This window comes from Desmodus rotundus, chromosome 2, assembly GCF_022682495.2.
Source record: "Desmodus rotundus isolate HL8 chromosome 2, HLdesRot8A.1, whole genome shotgun sequence".
Classification (NCBI taxonomy): domain Eukaryota; kingdom Metazoa; phylum Chordata; class Mammalia; order Chiroptera; family Phyllostomidae; genus Desmodus; species Desmodus rotundus.
This window is the reverse complement of record NC_071388.1, coordinates 162,447,933-162,458,799: the sequence shown is the minus strand read 5'-3', so window position 1 is coordinate 162,458,799 and position 10,867 is coordinate 162,447,933. Positions and strand designations below refer to the sequence as shown.

Sequence of the window (10,867 nt, the reverse complement as noted above, 5' to 3'; positions counted from 1 at the left end):
TCAAGAGACAGTATCTTTGAGCTTGGAGACAATTTTCTTATCTTTCACTCTTCGGTTCTGAAACCAAATGGTCACTTGTCTTTCGGATAGGTTTGTGGCAGCCGAGATCCGCCGCCTCTTGTCCTTGTTAATGAACTTGTTAATGGCATACTCGTTCTCCAGTTCTTTCAGCTGCAGTTTGGTGTAGGGAACCCTCTTCTTCCTCCCCCGACGGTAGACACACATGTCTGGCTGATTTAGAGCTACATCCCCTGGTATAAAAAACAGAATGGAAAAAATTAGACCAGAATATCCAGAGCACCCAGCTGGGGACTGTGCATGTGTGTTTGGAGGGGCTACAGGGACTAAAGAAAACCAGGCTATTTACTAATTGTGTTATTATTATTTATGCAGACATTATTTATATGTTATTAAAGAAAGATTATTTACACTTCAAAGTGAAGGCCTATTTGATGGATCATCGTGGTTTCTCAAAACAGCATCTTAACAAGTCTGCGATTTTGTGGCATGGTTATCGAGAATGCTCATAAGGACATTTTCTGCAAATACCAGTGGCACACATACCAACCATACACAGACTTAAAAAAAATGCAGGATGTTTGTTCAAGCTTTGATTTCTTGTGTTCCTGTGTTTAAAATTTGTAAGTTTTAGTGGTTACTCTAGGGCACTTATGTCCTTGAAAAGTAAGGCCCAATTCTGTGACGCCTCTTTGGGGAGGAAACCAAGGCCTGACTGAGCAAAGGGCATGCAAAGACTTTCAACTTTAGGAAAAAAACAGGCCTGTGCCTGTACACAAGAAGAAAAAGGTTGTGAGGGAGGCAGTTTAAATCAAAGGAGGAATTTGCAGACTTAACTCTAACTGGAGGAACTGTTCTACAGGGCTAACCCTGGTTGGGCAAAGGAGGACTGGCGCCCACTCCCAAGGAGGGACATACACTCCAAGTCCTTTCTTTCCCTTCTTCCCTTCCCTCTGTGCTCCCCGCTTTCCCCCCAAGGTCCTTACCTGGAAAGGATGATTTCCAAAAGTGGGAGCCCTGTGGCTGGTCCTTGGCGCAGTACACCTGGCTGTTCCACCCGTTGGCCAGCGTCCAGGACTGGTAGCCCTCCATGGAGATGTACGCCTCGTGCCGAGGCTCCCCGGAGCCGAAGGTTGACACCATGTCGATGTAGCCAGGCACGTGCTGGTAGGGGCTCGTGTAGCCCTGGTAGAAGGACACCTCTTTGGCTCGCGCGGGTACCTCGTTTGCCGGTACGCTGCTGCTAGCCAAGCCCGACACGTCCATGTACTTCTCCACCGGGAAGCCTCCCAGCGAGGAGTGCGGCGACGACTTGAGAGCATTTTGCTGTAAGCCCACACCGTGCGACATGCGGCAGCTATAGTAGCCGTTACCGAAGTGGTAGCCGTAGCCCAGAGCTGGGGCGCCCGGGGGCGCTGTAGCGGCCGTGCCCGGGGCAGGGCACTCTTTGGCAGAGGGAGCCTCCGGGCGCGCTGCGACCACGGCCGAAGAGGACGACGACGAGGCGGAGCCCGCGCGCTCAGATGTCCCAGGGTACCCGAAACCCGAGGCCGCCGCCGCCGCCGCTGCAGCCGCCGCCGCTGCCGCCGCCGCCGCACGCCCCGAGTGTGTCCCGGCGAACACTGGCGCCGAGAGGAAGCCGCGACACTGGCCGGGCGCCGCCGCCGCCGCAGAGGAGGAGGAGGCAGAGGAGGCCGGAGCCGCCCCGGCGGCCCCGCCGTCCGTCCGCAGCCCGTCCATGTCCCAGCTCCCGGCGCGGCTCATGGCCCGGCCTGGCCGGGACCTGGCCCTGGCCCTGGCCCCGCGCAGGACACCATGGCGCGGCGCGCCTCCTCCCTCCTCTCCTTTCTCTCCGGTTCTCCCGCTCCCGCCCTCTTCCTCCCTCTCTCTCTCTCTCTCTCTAGCTCTCTCCCTCTCCCTCTCGCTCTCCCTCTCTCTCTCGAGCTCTCTCTCTCTCCCTCAGCAAGCCTCCCACCTCCCGTCGGCCCGCCCGCCCTCCAACAGGTTAGCTCATCGTGGGACGTTTATAAAAACGAAGTTCAGGTTGGGAGGGGGCCCGGGCCAGTCGGGGGGCCGCCTCCCTCCCGGAGGGCTCCTGCTCCGGGCCGTACCATTGGCTGCGCGGGGCCACGTGGGGGTGGGGGCGCGGGAGAGCCTGGCTCCGGGCCCGGGCCCCACTGGACCCACCCACCCCGGCCCCCACCCCTCCCCAGCCCCTTGCGCAGCCCACCTTCCCTTCCCGCCCTCCCCGGGACCCTAGCGTTTGCGCCGCAGCCACCCCCACAAGCTGACTGCGCGACCAACCATCCTAGGCCCTGTTTGCGACTGAGGCGGGAGCTGAGGCCTGTGCCTTTTCTCGGCCAAGGCTATTTTGCCACCTCTCCTCGGCTCCTCGAGCTGCACAACTAAATGACGGCGAACGACAGAGATGGTCAGAATGTGAAAACAGACCAATTTTTTATCCTGTTGCTTGATCGCTCGGATTAGCAAGCCTAGACCCCAAACCTGAGGGAGCTAATTTTCCCGACTTTGCTACGGGGGCAAAGGCATATCACACATGTTATCCCAGGAGATTCTCCGAATTAAGACCAATTGCAGCAGACCCTGCGTATACACATACTGCCCGCCTGGAAAGTGCTCACAAAGCGCCCCTGGGGCTAGGCGCAGAGACTTACAAATAAGTCATGCAGACGAAAAGACTCGGCGCGGGAACCTGACGATCTGTACGAGCGAGAAAAGTCCGATGCCTGGTCTACACTATTCGCCCCTACAGTCGGGCCAGCGGGGAGCCGTCTCCAGAGCTGGGCTTCCCAGGCCTGGCACAGCCGCCCCCAGCGAGCAGAAGGACAACCGAGGGATCCAGCCGAAAGCCACTTAGCCGCCCGGAGCAAAAGTTACGCGTCTCGTCTGCAGCCGACTGGTCTCTTGCATTTTGCAGCCGCCACCCAACCCCCCGCCCGTCACTCACACCAATTAATTGAAAACTTCACTTTCCCAAGGGCCTTTGTTTCGCTTTCTTTTCCAAGCTGCCAACTGCAGAGACCTGAGAGGGGCAAATTAAGAGGGGCCGGTGCCCCCCCACCCCAAGCAAAGTTGGGGCTGGTGATAGCAGCCCAGAGTAACGAGGTCTGAACTGGAGGGGTTAGAGTGGGCTGCCGACAGCATGGTGAGGATGTCAAGGATCACAGCCCTGACCCCTCTTCACTCCTTTGTGTCATTCCTCAGCCACTGAGCCCCAGTCCACCATCTTCCATCTCATCCAATACCAGGGAGCTGGTGTGAGTCCTGCGGTGAATCTAGGGTTCCACTTTAGGAATGACATTCAATTAACTGAGGTTTCTGGAATGGCTGTAGGAACCCTCAGAAAGAGCCCATTTGAATCTGTAGTATCAACTCCCCAGGCCAGACCATCTCCAAGAAAATCACTCCCCTGAATGATTGGTGAGGCCAGCTTGTCACCTAGCCCTGCTCTTCCTGGGGCCAAGATAGAGTCTGGATGGGGCAGAATAAAAGAGCATGGGCCTTTTACTGGGGCAGAGTAAAAGAGCCCTTCTGGACCTGGCCTGGCATTGCAGGGTGGGCTGCTGGTGTTGGGAGTGTTGACACGCAAAACCCAGTAACCATAAAAGGCTCAAATAAAGGGGAAAGTTATGAGAGGGGCGCTGGAAAGGAAAAGCGGGAGAATCTGACCTTTTTGAAGTCCTAGACATGTTCATGACCAATTTGAGACAGGAGGACCCTAAACCTTTGCAGAAAATCATAGGGTATAGGAATTGCTAATAAAAACAATTTTGGCTACTTGAGAGAAAGCAAAAGTTAGCAATGGGAGCTGCATTGGCATTAAACAACAACGACAATGACAACAAAATGCCAGCCAGGGCTAGGTGACAGTTACTGACTTTTTGGAAATGTATGACTGGATTTTACTTACCCAACACTTTGGTACCAAACTAATCATGGGATGCTACCCTGAAATGCTTTTACTTTTCCCTCGTCTCCTTCTCTGTTTTCTGAGAGAGGGAAACATAGAGATGGTTTGAAATTTTTTTCAGTGACCTCAAAAAACAAACTTGTTGAAATATTTCTGTGACATAACTGGAACCGATGAAATTTCAATCTCTTAAAACTAAATGTCCCTGTGATCTTGTGCCCTGGGACATCTGAACGATTTTCTATCTGATAAGTACCCTTTAAAAACTGATTATATGCTAAAAATGAAAAAAGTCAAATTGGGATAGGAAGAAAGAATTTGTCAAGTTTTGCTGTTTTTAGAAAGCCCTTAACTTTTGGTTTTATTATCTATGCAGCAAATTAAGTTCTGCAGGACTGGGAGGAAAGTCTACATTAATGCTCTGGTTAAAAGACACTTCTCAATGGTGGTTTTGCCTCCAGTTGTCCTATGGGACTCTTTGAAGACTTGGGGTTTCTCTGCCTAACTTTGTGACTATTCAGAGACCAGGGAGACTTTGAACAATAAAGAACATTGCCTCTTGCTATCCCGCTAGGGTACCTGCTTCTAGTGTAGCCCTAATTCCTAGGAGAGGGAATTCCCTGTAGGAAAGAGGCTCTGACAGGACCCTATGAGAGCTCCTAAACCCAGCACCCCAGGTCAGCTGCTGCTATGGGATTATGGGGCTGTGGTTGAGTACCAGGCAAAGTCAGGGCTGCTCTTTTTATGAACCAATAAGACACATAGTTTACAAGCGGGGGGTGGTAGTTAGGAAAGAATTTTGAGGCTGAATTTGCAGAAACATTTCATTTAGTTTGTACACCCCGTGTCCGAGCTGATTTCAGGTTTAAACCTAATAAGAATAATTTTCTTAAACTATCCAGTAGCACAGACTGTGTATGTGTATGGGTATGTGTATATTAGGTTGGGGCTTTAACAACAAAAATAGTCTTTGCTAAATGAAAATCTTTTGCAGCCACTAATGTCTCCAAACACTGATGTGGTATTCAGTGAGACCAGTTTTGCCACCTTTCCTGATTTTGGTGAGAAACTCCGTATATCCTTTCATTGTTCAGAGTTCCACTCTGCCAGGGATAGAGTCAGATCAGCTCTGCCCTCTTCTCCCATAACTTAGTCCTTTTCTTCCTTTCTCTCCACAAGCACCCTTTTGGGGAGTCAGTCATGTTCTGAAAGTCACATTCTCTTTTCCTCCTTGTAGATGGTCCTTCAAATTATGTTCTTGTCATGGGGTGAGGAACGGGTAGATGGCAGGCTTTGATTAAGCTGTATTGAAGAACGTAAGTTCCTTTGCTTGACAAGAAAGCGGTGACCTCAATTAACCACATAATCGGTGACCATTAGAGCCAGGACAACAATTACCAAGTCCTGTCAAGGCGGAGTCCTGGGGACTCCTTTGAAAATGTTATGCAGGACACCCTCCGAATGAACTTGTAAGAAGCCAAAACTGCAGTGTAGAAATGGAGTCTTAATTCCAAAGTAAAGTTTTAAATCCAGTGGATATGGCTGGACAGTGTTCTTAACCAAGTCTGTGCCGTGACAACTTTGGAGCTAATCTTCCCTCTGCAGACAATACCCAGTTTTACTCAGGCTGGAAATATCAAAAGGATTTGTAAAAAAAATCAAACCAACAAACCTAGGGTGAAGAAAGGGGTCTATAGGAAAAACCAGACAGTGGAATCCCGAGGTCTGAGACAAGCTGTTTGGATTTAACAACAGTATTAAGCTTTATTAAGTGTAAATTGTTTGCAACAAAGAAAACCCTCTCCAAACCCGAAGCGTTATTTGGTGAAACTAAGTTAGCCTCCCACAAGGCTGCTGGCCCTTGTTGGGGATGGAAAGCACTCCTCCATTAATGGAGGGAATTAAACAGAGCCAATGTCTTCCCTCTCAGAGAAGCACTAATGTCACTGCGAATGGGGTGCTAGAGTGTGGGCCCAGAAATGGGGACCCTGGTTACTTGTTGCTCTTTTCGCCAAACAAAGGCAGGGACTGCAAACAATTTTCTGCGGTTTTGTTCACATCTCAGGATTCTGGGACTGTCCTCGGAATACACTTGTCTATCAATATTGTTAACTGAAGTCCAGAAAGTGCTTACTCGTTTGGCCCTTTGGGATGAAAGGAAATCTCTCTCTCTCTCTCTCTCTCTCTCTCTCTCTCTCTCTCTCTCTCTCTCTCTCTCTCTCTCCCCCCTTCTCTCTCCCTCTTTCTATACCCTCCCTCCTCTCCCTGTTACTCAGAAACCTCTGTCTCAACTGGGGAATCCGCCGGTGGTCACCCGCAGAGCTAAGGAATGAAGGTTGGAGAAATGCCTAATCACCAAGGGGCGGGGTGATGCAGGACGCAGGGAGAGAGGAAAAGGGGCAAGCAGTAAGGCTTAGCTTCCCGGATGGGCGGCGCGCAGTTCCCCAGGCTTGGCGCTAGATGTCCCTGCAAGTTTTCCTGTCGGTCTCAGGGCGCACAAACTTCCAAGCAGGCAGCAAGTCTGGGGAGCCCCCAAAGTTCATGGAGAAAGTACCCCTCCACCCTCCACCCAACACCCTTGGCCTTCCCTGGTGGGGTGCGGGGTTGTAGAAGGAAGGGGGAGGAGAAATAAAAGCAGCCAGAGAGACCTGGGAGAGGCAGAGAGCTCGAAGCTGTCCAGCCAGGGGTGGCAGCAAAAAGTTGACAGTGAGGAGTTCGGCCTGGAGTACCCAAACCAGCGTCTTGCCTTATAAACCGAAACTTCCAAGCCATGGGCACCTCACTTCAAGAAAATGTGCCCAGGGCTCACAGCCTAGGCTCTAACCATCCTGCTGTGCGGGCCCATCCAGCAGACACAGGCTTCTAGCGAGCCTGAGTCCCAAAGCAGGCCCGCGGGATTTGGGCCCCATTATCCCGGAGCCTTCCACGCAGAAGACGGGAGCCAGGCCCCAGTGGACCCGGTGCTCCTCTCCTCCCCTCCTCTCCAGCAACACCGATAAATTTTTGTTATCTTCAGTCGACCAACAGTGGAGGACCTGCAGTTCCTCAAGAAACAGTCTGAAGGCCTACTCCTCCTTCCTCCAAATTAAGCCTCTTTTATGTATTTCATCCTTTTAGGCAAAAATAGCTTTTTAGATCATTTGGAGAAAGTCCTTTCTGTATCCTCACCTTCAATGCATCTTAAAAATTCCTGTTAAACCACGGGGACATGGGGTGAATTCTTGTCTTGTTTTATTGAGTCCTGTACTTTGGTAGTGAGTAGGAGGCCTTGATGGCCCAAAAGCTGTTTCTAAAAAAAGTATAGACACTTGACAAGCCCAATCCCAGCTTCATTGTTGACTTTCTGGGAGAAGTGTAAGGTTTGGGTATTTCATTGAGAAACACCAACAGGCCCTGGCTGGTGAGGTTCAGTGGATTGAGTGCCGGCCTGTGAACTGAAAGGTGGCCGGTTTGATGTTTCTCCTGCACTCTGATGTGTCTGTCCCTCTTTCCCGCCTCCTTTTCCCCTCTCTAAAAAATAAATAAATAAAATCTTAAAAAAAATTAACACCAACAGAACTGTATTAATCTTCTCACTACCATATACAGACTCAATGTCTTCAAGGTAGACAAGAATACATGGAAAGTGAGAAAACCAATTTAAAAAACTCCACCTGAAACATACCCTACAACATGGATATTATTAAAGTTTAAGTCAGGAGCAAATCCTCCAGCTTCTGTGTGTGTGGAAGGTTTCTCATTTCTGAGAAATGGATAATAATACAATCAATTCCTATAGTTTCTGTGAGCATTAGACAAGATAATAATGTATGCAAAAAGCACTTGTAACTTCTGAGTAAAAGCTATATATATAAGTTGACCAATATTACTACTACTAGTAGATGTGGAATCTAAATAAATGAAGGGACATTAAATATTGTAATGGAATCTTCACTGTGTCCTATGAAATATTGTCTGCTAAACTCAGTCTAGTGAAAAATAATAGGTGACTTGTACTGTGAGCAGTTTCCCTGACATATTTTCCAATATACTTTTCATAATAAACGTGCTAGAATACAAAGTATTAGTGTTATGTACTTAAAAGATGCAAAGTATGAGTGTTCTGTATTTAAAAGGTGTAGTTTTCAAAACCCTAATGAATGAAGGTGTCCCCGAGAAATGGTGTTTTCCCTTTTCAACAGACCGAGGTCTGGTTTGGCGAAGACTTTGGGGCCAAAGGAAGGGAGAAAGTGGGAAACATACTGGCCGGGTGACGGAAGAAGGGTCGCCGTACCCACCCCAGCGCCCGGCCTTGGCTTCTGTGCTTGAAAGCTGCTCCCCGCCGCCGAAACCGCGAGGAAAACAGATGGGGGCGCCAAACGACAGCGAGAAAGGCGTCCAGGACGTCCGCCCCGGCGCGCCCCCGCCCAGATCCACCCTCGGCCCGGGCCTCGGCCCCGGGTCTTCGCTCAGGGATCCAGGCCTGGGTCGATGTGTCCCTTTCAGTCCCCAAAGCAAGTGGGACGGGGTGGGGGTGGGGGGTACCCTTTCCAGTTTCCCGGACAGCGACACTCCTTCGCTGGGCGCGGCCTGCTTGCAGTGGATGGAGTGGGGCGCCTGGACTGTGGAGGAGGGAGGGAGAGGTGGGGGCATCGGCAAGGCTGAGCTTTGACCGCTTGAAGGGCCGGAAAGCCGGCTCAAAATGGGCTGGTCGTGCTGGGAGCGGGGTGGCCTCTGGGCAAGGGCGGAGGTGGGCCCCCGCCAAGCCCGCCTCTGGGTCCCCGAGCACACTCCGCGCCCCCCACCCCAACCTCCCCAGCTGCCGCCTGCCTATCCAGCTTTCCACTTCTCACCTTGGGGGAGAACTACGTTTATTACCTTAAAGAGGTGGAATTGATTTTCTAAGCAAAGCTCGCGTTGTTGAAATAAGTTGGCGCCGAGGGGAAAGGAGAGAAACTTTTGGCATTGACTACGTATATAAATGTATATAAATATACTTCACACCTCGCCTCCCCTTACATTCCTGACGCGCCCCCAACGGGTCCAAGGTTAAAAGGAAAGCGCCAACAGAGAGATGGACAAACAGATCCCGGATTTGCCCCTAACACACCCCGATATGCTGGGTGTGGCAGCAGGGAGGAAGGGGGGCCTGGGCTGGGGTGCGGGTTGGCGCGGAGGCGCGGATGCAGGACCCGCGCCCAGTGTCCGGATTGCCAGGGTCTCTCGGCTGCTTCGGAAGCTCGCAGGCCGACCTCGGGGCCCCGTTCCTGTCCTCTTGTGTCCCTGTCCGTGGCCGAGGATCTTTCCCTTTGGGCTGCGGGCGGGCGGACCCGCACAGTGCATGTGGGGTGCGGGCAGGGTGGGGAGCAAGCGCAGGAGGAGACGGGTAACAGCCTTGAGCAAAGATTGATCTTCGTTAAAATGGTTGCCACCGGCGTCATTATGACCGTCAAAGTTATCGCCAAGAGGCTCAGCCACCAAGCTCAGGCCGAAAGGAGGAGCGGCGAGGCTGGTCCGCGACTCTCCGCGCCCGCACTCGGCGCGGGCAGTGCCCGGGCCCGCAGGTAAGGGGCCGGGGAGGAGGGAAGAGGAGCTGAGCGGGAAAGGTAGGGCAGCCGGACCGTGGGCGGAAAAGCTCCCCCCCCCCCAGGTTTGACCTCGAAATCCCGCAATTTAGTCACAAATAATTTGATTTGAGGAGGGAGGTGGAAAGCTGGCAACGTAAAAAGTGGATTAGGGGCGGCCCATGTGGTGCTGTAAGTCGCGCCTCTGGTTAAAGTTAGCTGTCGAATTCTGCTGTGAAACCGTCCGGCCGGGTTTATTTCCCCCAGGGAAAATGCGTAGGCGAGAAGCTTATCCATCAGCAAGATTATAAAAGTAAAAAGCCCGGGACTCCGGGGTCAGAACTCGCTCGGCAAGCAGGGCTCAGAGATCGGAGGACCGAACGGTTTCCGCCCGGGGCGCGGGCGCGGCGCGCCTCCCCGCCACGTAGCGGGAGCGCTTTCCGAAGTCTGCAGGCGGTTCCTCTCCGCCGGCCCTCTCTCCCCGTCCCCCCGTCCCCCGTCTCCTTTTCCTGGGTGGCAGGAGAGCAGCCAGTCTGAGGAGGAGAAGTGGGGAGAGAGAAAAGCCGGCGTTCTATTTGTTAAATAAAAGACGTGTTTGGTTCTGAAATTCAAAAGATAAGTAATCCAGACAGGAGCGCACGGTCTTCTCCTTACGCAACTCTTCCTACATCCTCCCCCTTGTTCCCCCCTCATCCCCTCCCAATAGTAAATGTTTAAAAAAAAAAAAAAAAAAGCCTTCCTGACGATCTACTCTGGAAAAATCAAAGCATTATCTATTATTTAACACGTATGTGTCCGAGGAAAAATGAGGAAGGCGCTGCATGATTAGGACCTAAGGGGCAACCCCGCAAACTGAGAGCGTAATGATGCCCCTAAACGAAGGGGGAAACGTGCCGCCGGGCGCGCCATTAATCAGCCCGTCGGTTGCGCCCCCGAGGCCAAGCCCCCGGGCGAGCGGAACGGGCTCCGCGCGGGCGCAGCACCGGAGGCTTCCTCCTCACTTCGGGTCTCCTCCAGCCTCCTACCTGGATCTATTTGTCTGCTCCGAAGCCGCCGTCATTACCCACTGACAGGAGCGTGTATTTATTTGCTTATAAACCTGTTACAATAAATGATTATTCGAACGGCGTCATTCGTACCTTAATGACGAGCGAGCGCTACTTTTTGATGAATGACATCTCGGGCTCGGAAGGATGTTTGGGTCATTTTGACCAGTCATCCCCGCGCTCTGGCATCCCGCAGTCTTTCCGCCTCCCTCCGAAAGAGATAATAATATTTAGAGGCGCTCGCTGGGGCTGCATGAGAATTAGCCCCAGGCGCAGCCCACCATTAGGACGGGACAGCCGGACCACTGTGACATTTTTAGAAAGCTGAG

The 10,867-nt window shown here is 52.1% G+C and overlaps 1 protein-coding gene across 1 annotated transcript; it reads right to left on the bottom strand.

Moving 5' to 3' along the window:
* Window positions 1-1,782, bottom strand: HOXD13 (homeobox D13). The gene is made up of 2 exons (XM_024561493.2): window positions 1,005-1,782; window positions 1-251 (listed from the first exon to the last, which is right to left on the bottom strand). The coding sequence occupies exons 1-2, from the start codon at window positions 1,780-1,782 to the stop codon at window positions 1-3; spliced, it is 1,029 nt and encodes a 342-aa protein (XP_024417261.2).
* Between the last annotated feature and the right edge of the window lie 9,085 nt (window positions 1,783-10,867).